The sequence below is a fragment of the Lucilia sericata genome, unplaced genomic scaffold (genome assembly GCF_015586225.1).
Source record: "Lucilia sericata isolate MDLA Ls3-8-SP2 unplaced genomic scaffold, ASM1558622v1 Contig000470F_arrow, whole genome shotgun sequence".
Taxonomy (NCBI): domain Eukaryota; kingdom Metazoa; phylum Arthropoda; class Insecta; order Diptera; family Calliphoridae; genus Lucilia; species Lucilia sericata.
The window spans coordinates 116,435-143,943 of record NW_023994485.1 but is presented as its reverse complement, the minus strand read 5'-3'; the positions used below and the strand labels follow the sequence as shown (position 1 = coordinate 143,943).

The 27,509-nt window shown below is 28.2% G+C and overlaps 4 protein-coding genes and 1 long non-coding RNA gene across 17 annotated transcripts in view; 3 read left to right on the top strand and 2 right to left on the bottom strand.

Annotated features, from left to right (window-relative positions):
- The window catches only part of LOC119605271 (sodium bicarbonate cotransporter 3), an 85,960-nt gene extending 78,425 nt beyond the window's left edge, over nucleotides 1-7,535 (top strand). For 5 of the 12 annotated variants that reach the window (XM_037958291.1, XM_037958290.1, XM_037958281.1 and 2 more), the window contains 2 exons: nucleotides 2,808-3,049; nucleotides 3,281-3,953. In XM_037958291.1, coding sequence (XP_037814219.1) covers nucleotides 2,808-3,049; nucleotides 3,281-3,449 — 411 coding nt within the window. In that variant the 3' untranslated portion in view covers nucleotides 3,450-3,953. Of the gene's footprint in view, nucleotides 1-2,807; nucleotides 3,050-3,280; nucleotides 3,954-6,701 lie in introns of those variants that run through there. The other 7 variants (XM_037958283.1, XM_037958284.1, XM_037958289.1 and 4 more) reach the window with 5 other exon arrangements.
- The window catches only part of LOC119605276, a 77,358-nt gene extending 58,639 nt beyond the window's left edge, over nucleotides 1-18,719 (bottom strand). The window contains exon 1 of the long non-coding RNA XR_005231574.1: nucleotides 18,449-18,719. This is a non-coding gene — a long non-coding RNA (uncharacterized LOC119605276). The remainder of the gene's footprint in view (nucleotides 1-18,448) is intronic.
- LOC119605272 (elongation factor G, mitochondrial) lies at nucleotides 9,357-12,064 on the top strand. Its single transcript, XM_037958298.1, has 3 exons — nucleotides 9,357-9,568; nucleotides 9,679-11,699; nucleotides 11,770-12,064. Exons 1-3 carry the CDS (start codon nucleotides 9,497-9,499, stop codon nucleotides 11,912-11,914), a joined length of 2,238 nt encoding a protein of 745 aa, XP_037814226.1. The 5' UTR covers nucleotides 9,357-9,496; the 3' UTR covers nucleotides 11,915-12,064.
- On the bottom strand, nucleotides 12,356-13,510 carry LOC119605275 (39S ribosomal protein L4, mitochondrial). The gene is made up of 2 exons (XM_037958301.1): nucleotides 12,738-13,510; nucleotides 12,356-12,681 (listed from the first exon to the last, which is right to left on the bottom strand). The coding sequence occupies exons 1-2, from the start codon at nucleotides 13,415-13,417 to the stop codon at nucleotides 12,462-12,464; spliced, it is 900 nt and encodes a 299-aa protein (XP_037814229.1). The 5' UTR covers nucleotides 13,418-13,510; the 3' UTR covers nucleotides 12,356-12,461.
- LOC119605274 (NF-kappa-B inhibitor cactus-like) overlaps nucleotides 17,600-27,509 on the top strand; it is a 29,258-nt gene continuing 19,348 nt past the window's right edge. The window contains exons 1-4 of one of the 2 annotated variants that reach the window (XM_037958299.1): nucleotides 17,600-17,888; nucleotides 18,726-19,778; nucleotides 20,584-20,761; nucleotides 20,935-21,139. In XM_037958299.1, coding sequence (XP_037814227.1) covers nucleotides 18,865-19,778; nucleotides 20,584-20,761; nucleotides 20,935-21,139 — 1,297 coding nt within the window. In that variant the 5' untranslated portion in view covers nucleotides 17,600-17,888; nucleotides 18,726-18,864. The remainder of the gene's footprint in view (nucleotides 17,889-18,725; nucleotides 19,779-20,583; nucleotides 20,762-20,934; nucleotides 21,140-27,509) is intronic. The other variant, XM_037958300.1, reaches the window with a different exon arrangement.

Genomic DNA, 27,509 nt, shown 5'->3' with positions numbered 1-27,509 from the left:
AAATATAAATCAGCAAAAGATTTTTACAAAAATTTTTATATAAAACAGTTATAAACAAATTTGAAAAAAAGAAACAGAAAATTGATTTTAAACTAAAGAAATTATTCAGACAGTCCTAAAGAAACCATTAAAAACTCTGATCTATTACCAAACATCACACATACTTTTTAACTGTTTGTTTAATTAATTTTAAAGCTTTATGTAAACGAAACTTAAAAAAGAATTAATTTACTTTTAAGTAATTGTTTTTTTGAAATATACTATAGTGATTAAATAAAATTATTCACCAAAAAATATATCCCCTACACCCACTGTTTACTTTCCACTTTTAATTAATTGGTTTTAAAAGTTTTCAAAATCATTATCGAAATATTATCAGTTTTCAGCATTGGTAATTACTTCTCTAATTATTCTGGTTTAATTTATATACACTTATTTCTCTCTCTATCTATTACTCTACTCTTCTTCTACATACATACATATCAGTCATGGAAAATTCAGTACTTTAATACTTTTTTAGTACCTTTTGATATCGAAAAATACCTTAGTACCCCACGACATTTTTAGTACTTTTTTCAAATTTATAAATTTTGATAAGTAGTTCTTATAGTACTCAATAGACCAGTATATAGTCTATGGTCCAGTCTATATATAGTCTATTCTCTGGTCTAGTCTATAGTCTAGTCTATAGTCTAATCTATAGTCTAATCTCTGGTCTAGTCTGTAGTCTAGTCTATAGTCTAGTATATAGTCTAGTATATAGTCTAGTCTATAGTCTAGTCTATAGTCTAGTCTATAGTCTAGTCTATAGTCTAGTCTATAGTCTAGTCTATAGTCTAGTCTATAGTCTAGTCTATAGTCTAGTCTACAGTCTAGTCTATAGTCTAGTCTGTAGTGTAGCCTATAGTCTAGTCTATAGTCTAGTCTGTAGTGTAGCCTATAGTCTAGTCTATAGTCTAGTCTATAGTCTAGTCTATAGTCTAGTCTATAGTCTAGTCTATAGTCTAGTCTATAGTCTAGTCTATAGTCTAGTCTATAGTCTAGTCTATAGTCTAGTCTATAGTCTAGTCTATAGTCTAGTCTATAGTCTAGTCTATAGTCTAGTCTATAGTCTAGTCTATAGTAGTCTATAGTCTAGTCTATAGTCTAGTCTATAGTCTAGTCTATAGTCTAGTCTATAGTCTAGTCTATAGTCTAGTCTATAGTCTAGTCTATAGTCTAGTCTATAGTCTAGTCTATAGTCTAGTCTATAGTCTAGTCTATAGTCTAGTCTATAGTCTAGTCTATAGTCTAGTCTATAGTCTAGTCTATAGTCTAGTCTATAGTCTAGTCTATAGTCTAGTCTATAGTCTAGTCTACAGTCTAGTCTATAGTCTAGTCTATAGTCTAGTCTATAGTCTAGTCTATAGTCTAGTCTATAGTCTAGTCTATAGTCTAGTCTATAGTCTAGTCTATAGTCTAGTCTATAGTCTAGTCTATAGTCTAGTCTATAGTCTAGTCTATAGTCTAGTCTATAGTCTAGTCTAGTCTAGTATAGTCTATATAGTCTAGTCTATAGTCTAGTCTATAGTCTAGTCTATAGTCTAGTCTATAGTCTAGTCTATAGTCTAGTCTATAGTCTAGTCTATAGTCTAGTCTATAGTCTAGTCTATAGTCTAGTCTATATAGTCTAGTCTATAGTCTAGTCTATAGTCTAGTCTATAGTCTAGTCTATAGTCTAGTCTATAGTCTAGTCTATAGTCTAGTCTATAGTCTAGTCTATAGTCTAGTCTATAGTCTAGTCTATAGTCTAGTCTATAGTCTAGTCTATAGTCTAGTCTATAGTCTAGTCTATAGTCTAGTCTATAGTCTAGTCTATAGTCTAGTCTATAGTCTAGTCAATAGTCTAGTCTAGTATATAGTCTAGTCTATAGTCTAGTCTATAGTCTAGTCCATAGTCTAGTCTATAGTCTAGTCTATAGTCTAATCTATAGTCTAATCTATAGTCTAGTCTATAGTCTGGTCTATAGTCTAGTCTATAGTCTAGTCTATAGTCTAGTCTATAGTCTATTCTATAGTCTAGTCTATAGTCTATTCTATAGTCTAGTCTATAGTCTATTCTATAGTCTAGTCTATAGTCTATTCTATAGTCTAGTCCATAGTCTAGTCTGTAGTCTAGTCTATAGTCTAGTCTATAGTCTAGTCTATAGTCTAGTCTATAGTCTAGTCTATAGTCTAGTCTATAGTCTAGTCTATAGTGTTTAAATATTCTCAATGTACGGGAATATTTAAAAGATATGATATCTGTACTTTTATTCAACCTTGAGATTTATGGACTAGAAGGAACACAATTTTTAGACGTGCAATCAGTTAGAACAATTAGATATCAAAATAGCTATGGGGTCCGCGAAATTAAATTAATTTTTTAAAGAGTTAACGAAGTTAATATTTCTGAGAACCCCTGCACTGAACTAGGACTTACATAGTGTTGTTATACAAAGTTCTCAACTTAAAGAATTTTTATCAATTTATTTTAAAATAAGCTAGAAAATAGCAAACCTTTTATAAGCTTTCACAAGTTATGGGATTAAAGTTCTTTTCAAATCATCTAAGTTCTATATAAAAAACACATTTCTTCCCCACCACAGCACCATACACAATTTGTTAATAAAAATCTAGTAAGCTAGACATAGAATGGTTTAAATTTCTAGATGTACTTATAACCGATTTTACACCAACTTATATTTCAAATTATATAATACACACAAAGTTATATGTATTGTATATATGAGCAAACAAAAAATACCAAACCATGCTATTATTTTAAGGATCATCATCATGATAAGTATGAAAAATACAATTCAACTATGAATCCTGGACCCACAACTATACATATACCCCTGGCAAATGGGGGAGCCAATAACAATGCAACGCCCAATCTACAAGCAAATGTTACACAAGACGTTCAAAGAACCACCATATGGCAACAGGTTAATAAGGATGGTACATCGGCCGATCAATTGATAATACCGGTAACTGCCAAGGTGCGACAAATCAATGGCAGTCAAAAGTAAGTTTTTTTTAGTTTTCTAATTAAAATAATTACAACAAAAATAACTAATAGATAAATTAAATAAAGACAAGACATAAAAATTGTTATAAAACCAATAAATGTAGCCCAAAAAAAAAAACTGTAGTGTTATAAAATTAGCATTTTAATTTTAAGCTAGAAAGTTCTTCATCTGCTTTTAAAAATATCATTAACTTAAATCTAAATTATATAAAATAAAAATATTCTTAGTAAAAATAATCAACGCTTATCTACCATGAATGAGGAAGATGACGAAAATTTATCAACACCCAAAAATTTCAATAATCTAACGCTTAAAGTTGAAGCCTGCAAGGATATGACCAACAATGGTTCCAGCAATATTATAGATTTCAGCAAAAATGATATAACACCCGTCTAGATTTTAGTGGCACATGAGCAATTTATTATGAATATCTGTCAATCATGTAGTATTTACTAAGTATTGCTAATTGTAAACGGTTTTGCGTTATATACATATTAACCTATAATTTCTCTCCATGTACTATTTGTAAAACGAGAATGTAAATTCTCGAGATTTATTTATTATTTATTTATAACAGATATCGTAGTAGAGATTTGATGTTTTTTAAACAAAATAATCTTACATTTTATATTAATAATAACAAGTATTAAGATAAAATATGAATATGTATTAAGTAATTGTTATACTTTTAAAAGTAATAACAATTAAGATATTGAAAAAAGATTCCATTTACATTAGTACATATAAATGCAGTACATATTAATTAATTGCTGTTGACTGTTCGGAAGAAATTTAATTTCGTATTCTATTTTCAATTTTTAAAATCAAACAAAATTCTGTTATTTGTTAAATTTAGTACAAGTTGGCAATGTCAGTTTGTTTGCGACTTTTTGAGTTTTTGCAATCTATAAAAATTTGACTTTACGACTTTTTTCAATGTATAAAAAGTTGATTTTGCGACTTTTTTCAAGTTTTTTTCAATACAAACTTTAGATTTTTTATATAATATTATAAATATGTCTGTACGTAGCGATTTTTTCTACTTTTATAGACTTTATCCATTTTTTCTACCTATTTCGACTTTTTTCTACTTTAATTTACAAACAAGACTCATTTTCTCTATCTTGTATGTAGGGTTCTATAGTTGAAACGAAAAGTCGACTTTTCGACTTTTTGCATTTTATGAAAAGTTGATTTTTCGACTTTTTTCGATTATTTTCGACTTTTTTGATTATTTTCGACTTTTTTAGACTTTTACAACTTTTATTTAAAAAGTCGACTTTCCGACTTTTCGACTCTTTTAGACTTTTACGACTTTTATTTACAAAGTCGACTTTCCGACCTTTTTCATAGACGATAGTAGAGGTATCGACTTTTTTGGAACAAAATAGTCGACATCGACTTTTCGACTTTTTTCGATTAATCGAAATTGTTTCGATTTTCGATTATTCGAAAGTCGATTTATAAAACCCTACTTGTAGGACTATAAATAGGCTTTCGAACAATCGACTTTTTATCGGATATATTCGAAAAGTCGAAGTTGATTATTTTATTCAAAAGTCGACTATCTCGTAGGAAAAAAATCAAAAAGACGACTTTGTAAATAAAAGTCGGAAAAAGGTTGAAATACAAATCTATAGAAACATACGATTTAACGTCTCTTTTTGAAGAACAACTATTTTCAAAAAAATGTTAATACTTTTAAAGTCTAGTTTCTTTTATTTTCCAAGAACAAGACAAATTTAATAGAGCTGTTGTTCTGAATTTCAAAAAAGATCATTTTTAATAGTTATATTCTGAATTTTAAATTATCGTTATTGTTCTTATCTGAATATAATATAACAATTCACAATTTTTTCTTATGAAATCACAAAGACTCAAATCTTTCCGCATAAATCCAAAATCGATCATTTTTGAATCACTTTTCGTCTAACTAGTCACCATTTAATTTTGAAACATAGAGAGTTGTCTCAAAAATAGCCGGCACCGATTTTTAACTGTGACCGCCTTAATTTTTCATAGAAACTTCTTTTCTAAAGGTCTCAACAAGTTTTGTTTAAATCGACTTTGGAACTATCGATTTTTCAAAGAAAAAAAGTTCAAAATTATACTATTTTGTCCGCAAAAGTCAATATATCGAAAGTCAAATAATCGATTTTGTTTTATTAAAGGCAAAAAAGTCAAAAAAAGTCTGTATTAAGATTAAAAATCTATCTTTTACGGATCTTTTATAAAAAGAAGTCAAAAATCAAAATTTTTCAAATTTTATTCGGGCAGCAATTAAAAAACTATTTTGTACACTCATGATACATTTTTGGAAACCGTCAATTAAACCTAAAACCAAATAACTATTAATTTCGTTTTTTCTATTATTTTATGTTGAAAAGATATTGGCAAAATTTGCACAAAACTCAAATATATAGAAAAAAATATATTAATGTGATATGAAATTGAATCGCACAAAAATTATTTATATTTTTCGATAAAAATCTCTGAGAAAAAAAAAAAACAACAAAATTTTATTTTTATTTTCTTTAAAGCACAAGAATTTTGAAAACTATTTGCAAACTAATAAGACATTTATAATGGTAAAATAGGAAGAAAAGAAAATTTATAAAAATGCTTTGATAAGAACCTCAAACTAATTTTTATATTCCCTGCTAATTTTTATTTGCTTCCAAATATAAAATAGATTTTCAATAAATTAACTTTAAAAATAGTCAAAAAGCAATGATGTATTACACAACTCCAAACAATTGTAAAAGAAGTTAAAGAACAGATAAGTATTATTAAAACAATATATACAAAAGCTAATTTCTATATAAACTCGTTTATACAAATTTTAGCTAAAATCATTTGTAAGGCTTGAAAAGTAAAACGAGTTTATAAGAATGCTACTTAAATTAATTTAAGTTTTTTTTTTATTTAAAAAGAATGCAAGGTAATGTGAAAAATAATTAGTTTAATTATAAGGAGGCTGTGTTTAATTTGACAGAGTGTGTTGTAATAATTTGGCTTAAACTTAAATAATTTATTTTAAAAACTTAAGATTTTAATGCAAACGACAAAAGCTTATTGTCATTATTATCAGTATTTTATGTTAATTTGCTACAGTAATAAATTATTAAAACAATAATTAACTTAACCTATAAAATATGTACCATATTTATTTATATTTAATAAATTAAATGTCACAAACAAAACATTTAAATAAATAGCAATTTTGAAATCCCTTTGTTATGGTTTTACTTAATAATTTTTAGTAAACATTTTACAAATAAACAAAAAAAACTTCATTAAAATCTGCAAATCATTTGTTGTTTTATTTTTTTATAAATTTTTAGTTGAAATTTAGTAAATAGAAAGTGTTGTTGCTGTTGATGTTGTTGTTTGTTCTTGAAATATTTGTAATTGAAACTTTTCATTTAGATGTCCAGCACCTGTCATTATTTATTATAAAACATTTTATAATCAAATCATTTATTCATTATTTAGCAAAAAACCAAAAAAAAAAAAAACAAAAACAAATTGCATGTTTTAATACATTTTGCCAATTTGTGATTAGTTTTAAACATTTAAGAAATACATACATATTTCAAAATATTAATATTTTGAAAACTAAATTTTAGCTTTATTTATAAATTTCAGCACAAAGCATTTAATTCGTCGATGCAAATATGGCACGGATATACAAATACAAGTAGTCGACACTTCTATGTTTCACCAACAGAAACCTCGGTTTGAATCAATGATTTGAAAGAATTTTAAAACACAAAAACCAATAACAAAACAAAAACAGAGTTTGATCTCTACAATAATTAATTTTTTAAGCTTCCGTTTTTTATTATTTGTTAATTTTTAAGTTAAATGTGTTCAAATTTGTATTTTTACTATAAATCCAAATGAAAAACAAACATTTCAAAGAACTGCAACAACAAATAACACTTTAAAATAGAAATGATCACTATAAAATCGAGGTAGTATTATCAACAAATAAATTGTATTCTGTTTCAGTATAATTTAATTAAAATAAACTTATTAGTTTTTAAATAGTTCCAAATTTCTCCGGAATATACATACATATAAAAATTAGTCGAAAGTCTGCTGCAATATAATCAAATTATTCAAGTTTTTTATTATATCAAAACGAGATCTAAGAATTTGCATTTAAACCAGAAGTATTAATACAGATTTGACAGCAAAAATACAATACAAAAGTAAAAAACTTTTATATGTTGACCCTTTTCCCAGTAAAATAATATAAATTTTTATAGGTTTTGTCTATATTAACCAAAAATCTGTATTTATTTACTTAAATACCCCAGTCACTCGATTTTATTAAACAAATCAAAAACAAAAAACCATTGAACGAAAAAGAAAACTGTACTCTATTACCCATTATACCGTTTAAAAATAGATAACGAACGAACATATCAATCCTTTAGAAAACCATTGTTTTTTTTTTTTTGTGTAAAATACTCGTAAATATAGAAAATATTTTGTTAAATTTATTAAATGTAATTGTTAAAACTTAAAAAAAGATAATAAAGAACGAAAAACGAATATATAATTTAAAATCACTGCAAATTCCAACTTAATTTACTTAACGAAACATGATAAGTAAGTAACAATAAGGTAAAAATCAAAAGATACAACAGTGTATAGAAAACTGTGCTATCGACCAATTCTTATAGTTGAAACAAAAAATCGACTTTCACTTTATGCATTTTATGAAAAGTCGATTTTTCAGCTTATGTTTTATGAAAAGTCGACTTTCGACAATTTTCGACTAAATATTTATTATAAATTATAATTATTATTATTATAAATTATAATTATTATTATTATTATACATTATAATTGAACTCATTGGTCATTGAAACAAAAAGTTATTAGTTAAATTTAAATGATTTTTTTCACATTTTTCCCGACTTTTATTTGCAAAATCGATACCTTGACTTTGTTAGTATAAAAGGTCAACTTTTTACAACAAAAAATCGATTCTTGGATTACCCATGTAGAGAAAAGTTCAAACCCTGACGTCATTTTTCGCTTCTCGACTTTCGAATTATCTAACAATCGACTTTTTTGTCGAAAAAGTCGAAGTCGACTATTTTGTTCCAAAAAAGATAACTCGACTATCGTCTATAAAAAAAGTAGAAAAGTCGACTTTGTAAATAAAAATCGAAAAGTCGGAAAGTCAAAAAAGTCGGAAAAGGTCGAAAAAAGTCGAAAATAATCGAAAAGTCGAAAAAAGGCGAAGATAGTCCAAAAGTCGAAATGAAGAATGTCGAAAATTCGACAAAAGTCGGAAAAAGTCGACTATTTATATAATACTAAAAGTCGAAAAGTCGTCTTTTAATTAAATAAAAAAGTTGAAAAATCGACTTTTCATAAATGCAAAAAGTTAGAAAGTCGACTTTAACTAAATGCAGAAGTCGAAAAGTCGACTTTTCGTTTCAACTATAGAACCCTACTCTAAAATAAAATGTATTCCATCAGTGATAGTTACCGACTAGGGTTCTATAGTTGAAAAGAAAAGTCGACTTTTCGACTTTTTTCATTTAGTTAAAAGTCGACTTTTCGACTTTTTGCATTTTATGAAAAGTTGATTTTTCGACTTTTCGATTTTTTTCATTTAAATAAATGTCGACTTTTAGACTTTTTCCGACTTTTTCCGACTTTTTTCGACTTTTTCGACTTTTTTCGACTTTTTCGACTTTTTTCGACTTTTTCTGACTTTTTTCGACTTTTTGTCTATTTTCGACTTCTTTCTACTTTTTTCCGACTATTTTTTGACTTTTTTCAAGTTTTTCCGACTATTTTAGAGTTTTTGACTTTTTTTCTACTTTTTTAAAATTTTTGACTATTTTTGACTCGTTTCTACAATTTTCGATTTTTCGACTTTTTCCGACTTTTCGACTTTTTCCGACTTTTTTCGACTTTTTCCGACTTTTTCCGACTTTTCGACTTTTTTCGACTTACTTCACTTCGACTTTTTTCGACTTTATTCGACTTTTTTCGACTTTTCGACTTTCAGACTTTTCGACTTTTTTCGACTTTTATTCACAAAGTCGACTTTTCGACTTTTTTCACAGACGATAGTCGAGTTATCGACTTTTTTGGAACAAAATAGTCGACTTCGACTTTTCGACAAAAAGTCGATTGTTCGATTATTCGAAAGTCGATTTATAGAACCCTATTACCGACTTGTTTAAACAAAACAGTCGACTTCAATTTTTTTTGCAAAAAAAGTCGTTTTATACAACCTTACACATAAAACCCTACTATTAAGAATTCTTCATCTTCTTCTTCGTGTCTGTTTCACACATGTTGGTTGTTTGTTGGTGTTGAAGAGGGTCGTTGGATTAAAATAATTGTGTGTTTTTTTCTAAAATTTTATGAGAAATTAATAGGAAATTATCAATTAAAATTATTAAAAAATGACTTTAATAAAACGTCTAGTCAATAGTAATTTAATTACGCGTTTAAATAACATCAAAACTTTAAAACAAGTAAGTAAAATAAAAATTCCAAGAGGTGGGATGGAGGTTATGTAATGTAATAAAAATTCAATGTAAAAAAAGTGCATTTTTAAAAGAAACAAAATTTCCTCTTTTCATAGAATGGCTACTGCACCCACTTGAAGTTTGCCGAACACAAACCCATTGAAAAAATCCGTAATATTGGTATTTCCGCCCATATTGACAGTGGTAAGACTACATTGACCGAACGTATTTTGTTTTACACCGGCCGCATTGCTCAAATGCACGAGGTAAGAGGTAAAGATAATGTAGGCGCTACTATGGACTCTATGGAGTTGGAAAGACAAAGAGGTATAACCATTCAATCGGCGGCTACTTATACTTTGTGGAAAGATATCAATATTAATATAATTGATACACCTGGACATGTTGACTTTACGGTGGAAGTAGAAAGAGCTTTGCGTGTTTTGGATGGTGCAGTTTTGGTATTGTGCGCTGTAGGTGGTGTGCAGAGTCAGACCCTAACCGTCAACAGACAAATGAAACGTTACAATGTACCCTGCATTGCTTTCATCAATAAACTCGATCGTATGGGCTCAAATCCCTACAGAGTATTGTCGCAAATGCGTTCCAAAATGAATCACAATGCTGCCTTTATACAGCTGCCCATTGGTTTGGAAAATGATTGCAAGGGTATTATAGATTTGGTGGGCGATAAGGCCATGTATTTTGAGGGAGACTATGGTACCAAAATACGTTACGATGAAATACCTCAAGATATGCGCACCGAAGCTGCTGAAAGACGTCAAGAACTTATTGAACATTTGTCGAATGTGGATGAGACTTTGGGAGAAATGTTCTTAGAGGAAACCTCTCCAACTGAAAACGATATCAAGGCTGCTCTACGCAGAAGCTGTATTAAACGTACCTTTACGCCGGTAATGGTGGGTACAGCTTTGAAGAACAAGGGCGTCCAGCCTTTATTAGATGCCGTCGTCGATTATCTACCCAATCCCGGGGAGGTAGAAAATTTGGCCTTTATTGAGGAAGAGGGCAAGGAGCCACAAAAAATTGTCTTAAATCCCGCCAGAGATGGTAAAGATCCTTTTGTTGGTTTGGCTTTCAAATTGGAAGCTGGTCGTTTTGGTCAACTTACTTATCTTAGATGTTATCAGGGTGTTTTGCGCAAGGGTGACAACATTTTCAATGCTAGAACTAACCGTAAGGTGCGCATAGCACGTTTGGTTCGTTTGCATTCCAATAATATGGAAGATGTAAATGAGGTTTATGCTGGCGATATATTTGCCTTGTTTGGTGTTGACTGTGCTTCTGGTGATACCTTCACCACCAATCCCCGTGATGGTCTCTCCATGGAATCTATCTTTGTACCCGAACCTGTTGTATCCATGGCTATTAAACCCAATAATCCCAAAGACAGAGACAATTTCGCCAAGGCTGTAGCCAGATTTACCAAAGAAGATCCTACTTTCCACTTTTACTTTGACAATGATGTTAAGGAAACTTTGGTTTCTGGCATGGGTGAATTACATTTGGAAATCTATGCGCAACGTATGGAACGTGAATACAACTGTCCTGTTACACTCGGCAAACCTAAGGTAGCATTCAGGGAAACTTTGGTAGCACCTTGTGAGTTTGATTATTTGCATAAGAAACAATCTGGCGGCTCGGGTCAATATGCCCGTATTATTGGTGTCATGGAACCTTTACCCCCCAACCAAAACACCTTGCTTGAATTCAATGATGAAACTGTGGGAACCAATGTGCCCAAACAATTCGTACCTGGTGTAGAGAAGGGCTTCCGTGAAATGGCCGAAAAGGGCATGTTGTCCGGTCACAAACTTTCGGGTATACGTTTCCGTTTACAAGATGGTGGTCATCACATTGTAGATTCCAGTGAATTGTCTTTCATGTTGGCTGCTCATGGCGCCATCAAAGAGGTATTCCAAAATGGTTCTTGGCAAATTCTTGAACCTATTATGTTGGTGGAAGTTACTGCTCCCGAAGAATTCCAGGGTGCTGTAATGGGTCAATTAAGTAAAAGACATGGCATTATTACCGGCACAGACGGTGCCGAGGGTTGGTTCACCGTTTATGCTGAAGTTCCTTTGAACGATATGTTCGGTTATGCTGGTGAATTGAGGTAATGATTAAACATTTTTCATTTGAAATATTAAGAAAAACTAATTTTTTCCCTTGTCCTTATATTACAGATCCAGTACACAAGGTAAAGGTGAATTTACTATGGAATATTCCCGCTACTCCCCCTGTCTTCCAGAGGTTCAAGAACAAATTGTACGACAATATCAAGAATCTTTGAGTTTGGGTCAAACCGAAAAGAAGAAAAAGAAGAATTAATTTTAAAACCATCATTCATGTTATATTTTTAAGTCGAATAATTATTTAGTAAACAATACAATAACCAATCAATCGTTATGCAAATTCAAAAAAAAAAAAAACTTTAATAAAAATTAGCAATTTTTTGTACAGCTGTGATATACAAAAATATGAAACAATTATGAATTTTTTCTTAACATCTGATAAATTTTAGGGAAATTGAAAATTTTAAATTTTTAGTAACAATTTATAATTTTATTGAAAATTTTATTTTTTAGTGAAAATTTGAAATTGCAATAATTTTAAATTTTTACTAACAGACTAAAATATTTACTAAGATTAATATTTTCTAGTGAAGATTTTTTCAAGTAACATTTCAATTTCAAAAAAAAAACTAAATTACGACTTTTTAATGAAAATTGAAATTTTAGTGAAAATTTGAACTTGGTGGGAAAGTTTAATTCAATGCAAATATGTTTTAATTTTATAATAAACAAACATTTTACTTTATTATTTTCATATATTTTATCTGAATTATTAAAATTAAAATTAACAAAACTGCAAAAAATTAAACTTGATCTAATTTGAACTTTTGCTCCTTAGCATGGGCATCGGTACGATGAAGTTGATACAATAAACGTTCTTCAATGTGTTTAACAGCATCTACAGTCAACACCAAAGTATCATGTTTCAGCATGGAATAACAGTTTAAGCCATAGGCGGGCATTAGGTTAACAAAACCCAATTGATCCGTGGCATAACAAATATTTTCGGGAAATATATCGTTCCTAAAATGTAATTAAATTACAAATTTGATTTTACAGCATTCACAAAGCAAACTTACTTGTCAACTATTAAGACCGATGGACCCCAATTTCTTTCCTTTATTAAATCAAGTATGAATTCGGGATCTCTGCTGGGTATTTCAACATCTTTGATAACATGCAAATCATCTTGAGCCAACTTAACGCTTAGGGTGGAGGTTAAACCCAAAACGCGTTTGAAGAAGGGCAACATATAGAAGTGAGTTGTAGGTGAACGGGGGCCATGGGCTATGCCACCACCTTTTAAGAGAGGTGATCTTAAAGAACCATGTCTAGCTCTGCCGCCACCTTTTTGAGGCCAAGGTTTACGACCACCACCACGTACTTCTGCTCTAGACTTGGAGGTGGCAAAACTTACATAACGATATTTACGCTGCCATTCAATATTCTCCTGTATAACATCCACTCTAGGTTGAGTGGCAAATACATCTGGATGTAATTCTATCAAACCCAATTTTTCTTCAGCCACACCATCGAAACTTTCTATCCAAGCTTGTCTGCAATCTTTAAGATTCACTGGAGAATACTGCTCAAAATTTTGTGGCAAAATTAAAGCCGGTGCGTTTGATGATTTAACAACTGGGCTCTTTGAGGGTTCTTCCTTAATCTGCTCAGTGGCGGTTCTAGCTGTTGCTGTTTGCGATATGGAACGAACAGCAGGAAGCAGCCTTAAGGTAGTTTTGTTTAATAAATTTAACATTTTTTGTGTATTTAATTCGTACTATTAGAAAAAATACACAAAAATCGCGTGCAGACTGCTGGTTGACTGAAGAGTAATAATTTTGACATTTCAAATCAGCTGTTTGGTACTAACAAAAATAGAGTTGCCAAATTTTGGCTCTTTTGTTTATTTTTTGGTAACACTAACACAATCACTACACAGAAACAAATATTAGTACCGTTTCACTTCAAAAATATATTTTTAAAAATTCGAATAATCTTTAAAAAGATTTGTAAATTGAATTTAAAGAAAAAACTTTAAATCAAATTTGTGAAAGTATTTTTTAGCAAAATGTAATGGAAATCTAAGAAAAAATTGTTAGTAAAAAATCAAAATTTAGTAAAATAATAATAAATAAATAAATTTAATAAAAATTCGAAATCAAACCAAAAATGAAATTTGGTAATTTTATTGACTATTGTTTTATTATTGTAAAATGTTGTAAAGAAATTCTAAAAATTAGAAATTTTGGATGAATACTTGTCCGCTGTTCGTTGAATTCTGAGTCATTTTAAGGCGAGGAACAGATTGCTGTGTGGGGCGTTCACAATTCAGTTCTTCATATCGCTCATTTACAAAAAATCTGATATATGTATATATAACTACAGAATATGAGCCTATTATATATATATATATATATATATATATATATATATATATATATATATGTATTTATTATTATTTTGAATTTGACCCTTAAAACGAAACGTTGAACTATACTTCATGTGTCACATATTTGTGATTAGTAAATATTCTTATTTAAATTCAGATATGAAACGTCTCAAGCTATTAGTGTTCAGTTAAAAAATAGGTAAAACCTTAAATAATAATAATAAAAGCGAAAAAACGCATTTGTTTATATAAATTCTGTAATTCCACATTATTAATCAATTTTACAAACATATGGCTTCCGTTCTGATAGTTTAAAATTAAAATTTAAATTCCATTTTGCGGGCAATTTAGTATTTATACGTTTGTATAATTGCGGTTAAAGACTTGTCTTATTTGAAGTAGGTTTATAAATAATTAAACAAATTATGATTTATTTTAGTATATAAAGCTTATTTACTCAAAGGCTGTCATAACTCAATAAATAAAGTTTCGAGAAAAGCGACTTTAATAGGGTTATTTTACAAATCACTTCACAAAATTTTGTATATATTTGTGTGAAATATTTTCAACATAAGGTGAAGTGTTTTACAAATTGTTAACAAATCCTGGGATTTTAAATAATAAAATAGTAATATATTTAGTAGAGATATTTATCTTATCTGACTTAATATTATATATGTGCTAATCAAATATAGGTAAACGCATCGTTTTAAAAAAATCTCTTTTTTAAACGACAATTTTTTAGTGTTCAGTTCAAAAATGTGAATTTTGAGTTAAGCCAGTTTTCAAGCAAATGAGTAATATTTTATTAATGAATTTTACGCAAATTTTACGTGAAATACCTATGAAGTGTAAACATTTTTGTGGTCAGTATTTAAGATACATTTACTATTCTTTAAATAATTTTTACAAAAATCATGGGTTTGTGATTATTTTTCTTATAGTAAAATAAACGTTAAAAAATAGTGCCTCTAATTAATAAATATTCATAGCTATAATGAAAAGAAAACCGATTTTGTAATATTTTTATATGAACAATACACACATTTAAAAAAATATAAATTTGTTTATATTATAATATTTTTTTTAAACTGCATGTAACACAAAATTAAGATATATATAATGTTAATGCTAAAAATTGTACTATTTTTTCATGATCGATATAATCTCTACAATAATTTAATATTTTCAAGCAATTTGAATTTAATAATCTATATTTTTATATATTCTTGAGCTTTACGCAATTTTTAATAGTTAAATTACGATTCACCTATGCTTAAGAAAAGTGATCTTCCGACTCGTTAATTCATAAGGAAATAAGCACAAAATTTATTTCTTGAATCATCGCAGTTTTTTGTAAATTGTGCTTTTTTATTAAATAATAAATAGTCCCTTCATGTGCCACTTTTAAAATTTGTTAAGGGGAACTTCGTATTATTTCATAGTATTTGAAAAAATCAAATACTTAATTTACATGTAGTTCTGATAAAAAAAATAGTTTACATTAAATATGTACACAATATATAAGTTTGACTAAAATTGTTTAATATTTTTGAAAACAATATTATAATATTATGGTAAAAAATGTTTTAAAATTTTTATAGAGGGTCTTATCATTTTTCGGATTATTAAGATTAAGTAGCTAAGGGATTTTTTTAAGGTGATTTTTTGTTACAAAAACAAATTTTATTTAAATTTAGTAGTTGCAAATAAATGTCAATGTGTTAATGAGTTTATTTGGGTTTTAATATAAAATTACGTTCCCTCAATATTTTCATTTTGCTGACAATTGGAAAAAACTTTTAATACCAATTTTCAGATGTTGATTCTTTCACAATTACCATCATATGTATGTATGACTTTTTAACTAAAACGAAATTCCATATTACTAAGAAAAATACCCATAAGAATCATCAAGCATCACACCACGTAATTCCACACATTTTGTCAACACAAGATAAATATGGATGGAATAACAAAACAGAAAGAGCCACTTCAGAAAAGAATAACCCGCTAATATTTCCGCATGTAAAACCCAAAAGACAATAATGACAATAACATACTACAAACAAAATTATGCACTCATATGTTAATATCTATACATATCTTATCTATCGATTGATCGCAAGAAAAATTCCTTTTCTTAGATGGCGCTATAAACGAGATAAAATCACAGCTGGAGCTGAAGAAACGAATGCACGCGAAATATGAGTCAATATTAAAATAAACACATGATTAGATACTCGTACCTATAGTCTCAAGTCTACATAAATTTATCATCATAAATGATTTATCTCAAAATAGGATCACGATCGCTTTATATATTTATCTGAAGATAAAAGGAGAATGTTTTCAAATGACAGCAGGTAGCAAAGGAGTATATTATCTTCTCTCAGTTTACATTTTTGTCTCTGTTTCTCTCAGTGAAAAAGGATGTTTATTATCCTTTGGATATATTGATATGTATTTCTCTTCTTGTTGAATGCTCTCTTGCATGAATATTTTCTTCATTTACCGGGATTTTCCCAATGATAAGAACTTTCATACAACATTCTGTCGAAATCTAGCAGTGCGCTATGAAATCAAAAGATTTTTAGTATTACTTCAACATTCAAAAAATACACACTCAATACATCTACACATAGAATTGATTTATAAACGTGTGAATCATTCAATATTTGTTTTGTTTCTAAAATAAGCATAAAAACTGTAAGTTTCTGGCTTAAATTCTTACTTAATTTTGTTTTAATTAGTTGTAAATAAAATTCTGCTTATTATTACTCGACAATTGTGATGATGATGATGGTTATTAAGTCAAACAAGTGATAGTTTATTAAAGAAAACATTTAAATAAAAATCTGTTTAAATATTGTAGTACATTTATACCAAAAAACATTTTATAAAAAAAACTTTTAAATACTTTTAAAGAAATTAAAAATGTAGTCAACTTTATATTGAACATTTTTTTAGCCGTGTTTTTCTTAATGTGTATCTAGGGATGCATTAAAGCTTTTCAAATAAAAAGGGGATATCTTATTAAAACTCAAATATGTACATAATTATTAACAAATGTATTAGAAACGAAAGAAAAAAAGTATTACGTGCTTTAATTTGAAATTTAAGTAAAATACAACTCTGTTGAAAATAACGGTAATGTTGAAAAAGTGTTGACACTCAAAAGAAAATCACCACTGCAACTAATTAACCACACTGAGAAAAAGACAGAATAATTGTTGTATTGCAATTGGGAAATAGAATTAAATATTTTTTTACATAAATTTTATTAAAATTTATTCACTGTATTTCACTATTTTGTATTTTTAATTCTATTTTCGTTTTTTACACCACTTACCAATAATGGCATTAAATTTAAAAAAGCTTTTTTAGTACAACTTTTCACAGAACACAAAAAAATTCAGAAAAACTTTTTAGTTTAAAAAAAGCTTTCTACTATACTTTTGTTTAATCATGATACATATAGTTGGCAACGCCGACTAAATATAATAAAGAGGAGAAAATACGAAATAAAGAAGAAGCAACAAAATTAGTAATTATACGATAATATTAGTCTCAACGAGAAAGCGAACGATTTAAGACGTGTTCAACAGACAAAAAATCAATTCAATCGTTATTGAGATATTGTACAACAAAAAAGTAAAAAGCATTTGAGCGCTTATAAAAAAGCAAATGAGAAATATATAAAAATACCACAATTAAAACAAGCAATAAATATACTTGAAGAAAACTTCAAATAGAAAGCCATTAAAAAAGTAAAAGTGACATAAAACGTATTAATAAATAGTTTTCTTTACGCTAAAATAACCCGGCATCTGAAAAGGTATTAAATAAGTATTTTTAAAATAGATTTCAGAAAAGAAATAAAATTTCATAAACAAGTGGCCATTTTGATTAAATTAACATCTACACAAATATTGTGAAACGAATCAAAAAAAAAAAAAGAAGAATGTGTGAGAAAAAGCAAAACTTGTAAAAAATCGAAAAGCTACACTTAGCTTTCGTTATAAAATCTAGAATATTTTTTAATGCAAGTGAAATAACTCAAAAAAGCGTACAGAAAAAAACTACAAATATCAAGAAAAATTCCCAAAACTCGGTTAAATTTTTAAAAAATTACAAATTTAAACGAAACAAAAAATCATTACAAAATTACTAGTAGTTGACTAAAGAAAATATTCTTATTTTACGTATACACACTGCAAACAATAACAACAAGTGTCAATTTCCTATTTACGCATTTATATCAGTGTGTTAGAAAGAGAGGGGTAGAGAGCGTAAAGGAGAATGCAAGATTATGCAAAACGAAGTGTATAACAAATACATTAAAAAATGATATGTCGCGATAATATTAATTAACAAAGTAAAAATTAAAATACATACTCTGTTAAATATTTATATAAAGTTATCAACACTTTGTTTATCTTTTTTGTACACATTAAATAAATTAAATAAACTATTGAAAAGCACGCTCACACAGTAGTTAAAAAACACTTTAATTAGCTGACAAGTTTGACAAGTACTAAAAGTAAACTCTAAATGGGGGGACATTTTTCAGTGTTGCAATTTACAGCTACTCCTTTTTTGCACTCTCCCTCTTCTACTTTCTTTTGAAATACCACTCTAAATTTTTAATTTCCTTTTTCAACTATAAAAATAGCAGAACAGTGTATGTAAAAAGAAAACAATAAAACTGTAAGAAAAAAATTAATTGCTGCAAAATAATCTAAAAAAGCAAATCAAAATAGAAATAAAAATAAATTTAAAAACAATAAACATAATTCAGACAAAGCTACAAAATGTGGAATCCAACACCGTCATCATCAACAGCGACGTCAAGTGATAATAAGCAGAATATTAAGGAAGTAGTAGAAGTAGATGATTGTAAATGTAGTGGCGTAGAACAATTAGATCAACAACACCAGCAGCAACAACAAAAAAATAACAGTAAACAACAAACGTCAACAACATTTGGCGGTCAATTGACAGGCTCTACAAATATCCAACAACAACAACGTCATAATAGAGACGACTTGGACGTAGAAGAAGAAGGTGACGATAATAAGAAATTTTCAGATTTAGCTGGGGAAACTACAGATTCCGGCTTTATTTCGGGACCACAAACATCATCTTCGGCCCTTTTGGATACAGATAACGAAGAAGCTGGTGTTGCTCGTGGTGGTGGTGATATTAAAAAATTAAATATACCGGAATCTTTAAGTGAACCACAACAACAACAACATCCAACGCATAAAACGCAACAGCCCAATTTGGATTCGGGTATTATCGAGGAAGAGGAATACGACGACGGAGATTGTGATTCAGTTGGACAAAAGCAACAACAAAAAACTACAAACGAACCAAAAATGATTTTGCCTCATAGTGTTGAATCTGGCATATCCGAATGGTTCTGCAATTTAAGTTTGCACAATAATCCCAATGCTGCCAATAATGTTAATACCGCTTCAACTGCATCCAATTCTCGTACAAATGCCGTTTCTGGTTTAAATAATCTAGATGCCCCTAAACAAACGCGTTCGGCGCAGCAAACAAAATTATCTTCATCATCAGTATCGTCAACCTCATCTTCTTATGCAGCTGGTTCAACTGCTCAACAACAGTACCAACAACAACAAACCGCCACAATACCACAACAAATAACTCCAGCTAATGCCTGGGAGAAATACTATCAACAAAACGATGATGGAGATACGTAAGTTAAATTAAATATTTTATAAGTTAATTTTAATTGATTAGAATTCAAGTTTGTTATATTTTAAATATAGTCAGGGAGTTTAGTGGTTTGAGATATTAAAATTTAACTTTGCCGATCTTTCGTGGGAACAAGGAATGGAAATATTTTTCTTTTTTATTAAACGGGGAAAATAAACTAAAACTCTTTTAAATAGTTTACTTTTTTATTATCTTGCCATTTTCTGTATTTTTACCAAAAGGCTTGTCGCCTTAAAGTTTCCTTTAACGATTTCCATTAAACTCGAACGTGACCTTTCCTTACTTTTTTTGCAAATGGTTTATTTTTAAGTACCTGTTTTTAGTAGCTTAGTTTAATGAACAAAACACACGCTCATAAAACAACCTTTCTTTTTTTCCACAAACAATAACTCATCAGGGTAGATTATAAAACTGCAACTAAGTACAACTAAAAAGTTAGTGACAGACAGGTCATAATAAATATGTAGCCATAAATCACCTGTTACATTGTGGCTTTTGTTAAGTTCCGTAAAAATTCCCAAAACAAATTATTTCTTACAATTGAACAGGTTTTTGTGTTTTATTTTCAACCATTGAACTACGTGATCTTTTTCGTTTGTAACCAGGATTAAGAGGAAGTTATTGTATGTGTCTGTGTGTGTGTGTTTTAAGTAAATAATACAGGTGTTTTAGGCTAAAGGCAGGTGATAGTTTTAAACAGATTTATTTTAAGGATTTAAAACATGTACAAGATCTTTGTTTTATTTTCTTTTCTTTTGAATTTATATTTATGTTTATTTATTTAGACCTTTACATTTGGCCTGCATCTCGGGTTATGTAGATGTTGTTGCTGCCCTAATACGTATGGCTCCACATCCTTGCCTTTTTAATATACAAAATGATGAAGCCCAGACACCATTGCATTTGGCCACCTTAACAGCCCAACCAAAAATTATCAGAATGCTTTTAATAGCGGGAGCAGAGGTAAGTTAAAAATAACTTTTTCTTTTTTCTATAAAATTTACTTCTTCGGATAGTATAGGAATTGAAAGTTTAACAGACAAATGCAATTCTTTAAATTTTTCAAGAAATCTCCTTGGATTTTAAAAGTTTTAACACAAAATTCCTTTTCTTTTTTTTTCTATTCCCTTCAAAAGCCTACGGCGCGCGATCGTCATGGTAATACAGCTTTACATCTTGCCTGCAGATCTGGCGAAGAACAATGTGTACGCGCTTTAACTATACCCATTAGTGCCTCCGAAGTTAATGAAGCCCATCGTCAATATGGTCATCGTGCCAATGATAAATCCTATTTGAAATATGCCCAATTACCCTCCGATTTGGAAATACGCAATTATGATGGTAAGTTCTTAAATAAATTCCATTAAATTATATTAAAAATTCCTTTTCAAATTTAAAATTTAAACAAACAAAAATTGTTTTTACTTAAAAGATAACGTTGAACTAATTTTTATAAAAAAATTTAATGCTTTGTCTGTTAAATTTGCAAATGTATTGCTATACAGAGGCGTTCATTTCTTTTTCAGACGTCCCGTCTTGTTAATTATATTTATGTATATTTTGTCACTTATTTTTTTGTGCTTTTGGCTAGCCACAGTCATAGACATTTTTTTTTTTGCAAAAAAGAACAAAAAAAAAAAAATAAAATATATTTATCACACTTTCATGTGAAACATTTTGTTTTAAAAATAACAATTTTATAAGAATTTTCTTAAATGTGATTGTGAATTTGTTTTTGTTCTTTATTTAAGAATTTTCCGCTTAGCTGTCTGAGGTTTATTTTTTTTTCTTAATTTTATTCTTGAGAAAATTTATATTATTGTCTTTATGACTGACTATTTTTATATACTTTCTGTAGTATATACCCGTTAATAGGGGAATTCATTTGTTTAATTAATTGTGATTATTTATATTCTTTATATCTTGATGAAATGTTGAACAAAACTTACTTACTATATTATTACAAATATTAGGGATTTATAATTAGAAGGCTTTGTTTTCGTTTATTTAAACATTAAAAAAGTTTTTTAATTAATTTGAATCTCTCTAATGTTTTTTTGTTTAAATTAATGTATTCATATATTTTTGATTTAAAAATGAATTTGACGTCAGACTATAATGAAAAAATATACAAACATTAGACTAGTTAGATTAATACGAAGTATAATTTTTTTTCTTTTTCTCAAAGTTTTCTAAATTTTCAACAATTTTTCAATATATTTTCTTGAATTTTTTTTAACATTTGACGTCAGCCCACCATATGTGGCATTCACAACAACCTTAGTAAAATGTTTTAAACAAAAACTACTCAAGGCAAAAGAAAAATAGAAAGAAATTATAAATTTTATTTAAAAAAATCATTTTTGTTTAAACATCTTAAAAGAAACTAAATAATTTTTTTTTTGAATTCTTAAAATCTTAAACAATTTATAAAACTTATTTATTATACTAAAGATATTTTATAATTTATAATTTGTGGTTAAAAAGCTTTGGGAACTTTGCTATTATTATGACTAGGCATTTATTATAATGCTTCTTTGCTAAAATCCTTAATTACTCAGACATGTTATCAAAGCAAATGTTAAAAATGCAAAAAAAAATCCCCGATTCTTAAGAACTTTGAAAATCCTAAATAGGTTAAAAAACCAAATATTGTTTTAATTCTTAGAAATTCTATAAATAATAGAAATAACCCAAGAACTTAATAGTAATAAGTAAACTGAAACTAAAATAAATAAAACCCCTATTTATAACAAAAACAAAACTTGTAATAAATCTAACCAAACATTTTATGTTTTAAGTTTTGTTATAAATAAAAACTTGCTCTAAACTATGTTAAACCCCAAAAAATTAGGTAGCTTGCGTGTTTAAAAGGTTTATATTAAAGCTTAATAAAACTAAAATCTAATTTTGGAAACAAATAAAATTGTTTATATTGATTATTTTGGTTAAAGCAGCAACCAAACAACACCTTCCATTACTACAAATGCCAATAATAATTAACCTTCACTTGTAATTTAACCTTTGATGACAAAAAAAAACTTACAAAAAACTAAACACTCAAGGTAAATTTAATTTTACATAAATCCATATAAATTTATTAGAATTCCTGAAGTAAAAAAGTTCTTTTTAGATTAACTTTAAAACTAAGGTAGAAAAAAATGTATAAAATTCTGTGTAAAACTGCATTTTAACTTTGTATTCTTTTTTACAAAATTTTTTTTAAAAACCCTCCATATGCTTAGCCATAAACCAACAATTTCAAACACCATATTTTTGTTGTTTATTTATTTTTTACACCTCCCCATCACCGCACATACACTCACACACATTTTGCCCATATTGTCATTTTCATTTTCGTTTTTATTTATTTATATTTTTGCTATTGCTTGTTGTGTGCTTCTTTTTTTTCAACTTTGGTTGCTGGTGCTCTGGCTGCTACGGCTAAATATAAAAATATTTTGGGTTTTTCCCAAAAATAATACAAAAAATAAAAAGCAGAAACATTGAAATTGTGTTGATGGCGTTCAACATCAGCGCCGCCACCACCACCAACACCTCTTCCTACCACCAATCCATACTTATACTCATGCCCATCATTATCATCATCACAAGCACCACCATCATCATCATCGTCGTCGTTGTATAAAATAAAAAAAAAGCAGCAAAATCAACTTATAGCATTTTCGTAGCCGTCATAATATATGAATCAAATAAAAATGTGATTTTAGTATTAATAAAGTATAAATTTATAAATTATTATAAATTCATTTGTTACAAACAACCAACGTAAATTTGGTTGTTTGACGTAGTATCTACTATATTTGCTGCTCTTTGTATTTGTCTGTTTTATATGTCAAATATCTGAAAGTATCTGATCATTTTTTAAAAATATTTGACAAATGTTTGTGGCAAATTTGTAATAAATTTACTTAGAAAATAACTTTCCCTTTTAGCGTTTCATTAAAATATTTTGGAATTTTTTTCTATATAAACGTTTTTCTAAGAAAATTTTCAAAGTTCAAAGTTTTGCAATTCTTTTTTATTTCCTAATTACAAGTTTAGAATTGTTGTTTATTTGAAGAATGAATGTTTCGTTTAATGGCAGCTTAATTACATGATGTTTTGATTTATTAATTTATAAATTTGTTTGTTTATTTTTTTTCTGTTATTTGTTAAATGTCGGTATAAATTACCCATGACGTTAAACATTGAATTTGTTAAAGTCATTTATAGCTGTAAAAATAAGTTGTTATTTGTTAAATGTACAAAAAAAAAAAGAAATGAATTGGCGGGAATATTTTTCAAGTGTTAAATGGTATTCAAGTACAAGGAACTGATTGGAAGTTTTATATCCCTTAGTTATTTACTGAATTCCAACAGATTATAAACAACACTGACCTATATACTGGACTAAAGACGAGACTATTTAAAAGACTATAGACTAGACTATTGACTAGACTATAGACTAGACTATAGACTAGACTACAGAATACTCTGTAGACTAGACTATAGACTAAACTATAGACTAGTCTATAGATTAGACTATAGGCTAGACTCTAGACTAGACTATAGACTAGACTATATACTAGATTATAGACTAGACTATAGACTAGACTATAGACTAGGCTTTAGACTAGACTATAGACTAGACTATAGACTAGACTATAGACTAGACTATAGACTAGACTATAGACTAGACTATAGACTAGACTATAGACTAGACTATAGACTAGACTATAGACTAGACTATAGACTAGACTATAGACTAGACTATAGACTAGACTATAGACTAGACTATAGACTAGACTATAGACTAGACTATAGACTAGACTATAGACTCTATAGACTAGACTATAGACTAGACTATAGACTAGACTATAGACTAGACTATAGACTAGACTATAGACTAGACTATAGACTAGACTATAGACTAGACTATAGACTAGACTATAGACTAGACTATAGACTAGACTATAGACTAGACGATACTAGACTATAGACTAGACTATAGACTAGACTATAGACTAGACTATAGACTAGACTATAGACTAGACTATAGACTAGACTATAGACTAGACTATAGACTAGACTATAGACTAGACTATAGACTAGACTATAGACTAGACTATAGACTAGACTATAGACTAGACTATAGACTAGACTATAGACTAGACTATAGACTAGACTATAGACTAGACTATAGACTAGACTATAGACTAGACTATAGACTAGACTATAGACTAGACTATAGACTAGACTATAGACTAGACTATAGACTAGACTATAGACTAGACTAGACTAGACTATAGACTAGACTATAGACTAGACTATAGACTAGACTATAGACTAGACTATAGACTAGACTATAGACTAGACTATAGACTAGACTATAGACTAGACTATAGACTAGACTAGACTATAGATAGACTAGACTATAGACTAGACTATAGACTAGACTATAGACTAGACTATAGACTAGACTATAGACTAGACTATAGACTAGACTATAGACTAGACTATAGACTAGACTATACTAGACTATAGACTAGACTATAGACTAGACTATAGACTAGACTATAGACTAGACTATAGACTAGACTATAGACTAGACTATAGACTAGACTATAGACTAGACTATAGACTAGACTCTAGACTAGACTATAGACTAGACTATAGACTAGACTAGACTATAGACTAGACTAGACTATAGACTAGACTATAGACTAGACTATAGACTAGACTATAGACTAGACTATAGACTAGACTATAGACTAGACTATAGACTAGACTAGACTATACTATAGACTAGACTATACTATAGACTAGACTATACTATAGACTAGACTATACTATAGACTAGACTATACTATAGACTAGACTATACTATAGACTAGACTATAGACTAGACTAGACTATAGACTAGACTATAGACTAAACTATAGACTAGACTATAGAATAGACTATAGACTAGACTATAGAATAGACTATAGAATAGACTACAGACTAGACTATAGAATAGACTATAGAATAGACTATAGACTAGACTATATAATAGACTATAGACTATTAGCTTTGAAAATATTGAATGAAAACCATCTTTTCTCCATATACTTTCCTCTACTATACAGTTTCTTTTTATTAACAATTAATTTACAAATTTATGCCAGTCATAAATCTTTATTGTTTTCATATATTAGAGAATAAAAATTAAAAACAAATTTCAAGTATAAGTTTATTAAACTTTATATTGACAGCTATTAAAAATATCAAACAAAATTAACATTGATATGAGTGATAAGATTATGGTGCTTGACATAAACATCAAACACACATATATTGTCCCACTCACAAAATCACTGTTACTATGTTCAGATAAATATTGAAAATTAGTGAAAATCCCAAGAAAAACAATTGAACAATAAAAATCGATTAGAATAATATAGTGTAAATCACAAAAAAAATTGTCAGTCATTATGTTATGGGTTTTTGTATTTATCTTACCAGTTACCAACCAGGAGTTAGACACACATGTAGAAATGTTTTCGGTTTAGACAGATGAGATTAAATTGAATTTATATTAGACTTCAGCTTGAAGATGTTAGACTATAATTTAATATAATATTCTGCAAGTTCTGCGATCGGTTTAAAAGTTAAGGCCTGTTATAAAATATGTTTCTTTTTAACTCTGTTGAGGCCTAAACAATATTACAATTTTTAAATGCGTTTTAATTTTTATCATTTTTTTTAATTCTATCTTCAAAAATGTAAATGATTTAATAAATTCTGTTTATTCAATATGACAATATAAATTAATAACAATTTATTATACATTTATTTTGTTATCTAGACTGTTTTTCGTTTAATTAACATGGGTTTCCCCAAGAAATTCAATACCATAAACGTACAATATAATAACAGATGATAAGGAAAAACTTACGAGTTTTTAACACAGATAATTTATATTATTTTGCAATGAATTTGTAAAAAATACAAATTTTCGAGTATTAAGCAAAAACATTTTATAGATAAAAAATACAATAAATATTAGAGAATACGTCACAGAAAATACCCTTTAAAATTGATTGATAATAGTTTAATTTGGTATAAGTTTATTAATATTTTTTGTTTGTTTTAAATTGTAGTAATAAAATCATAAAATTATTAATGAAAACAAGGGAAAAATTATTAAAAACTAAGTGAATCATGATGAAATTTTCTTAATTCTGGTTAAATAAGGAACAAAACTTTTGTTATAAACTGTAACACAAATATTTCTTGCAAAAGGAATGTAAATAGTGCAGCTGTACTAAACTATTTAAAAAAAATCCCTATAGTCTGTGGCACTTAAAATAAATGTGTTTTTTTTTTTTTGCTTTAAAATATTTTAAAAGCAACTAAATTTAAATTAAAACTAAAATAAAGACAATTTTCTTTGTATATATTTTTGTTAATTTAACAAACGAGGGCTGTTAATTATATATTTTGTAATATATTTATTTAAAAAAAGTAAAAGAATTTTACAATTTTTGGTGTTTTTTTCTGCTTTATATTTATTTTAAAATGGAATTATGAAATAATATTTTTCTCATTTTGTTGGCAAATTTTCAAAATTTTCTATAATTATTCTGTTTTTTTTTTATTTACATTTCTATATAGTATTTAAATGTCTAGCTTTTGGTATATATGTATTACATACATACATACATAT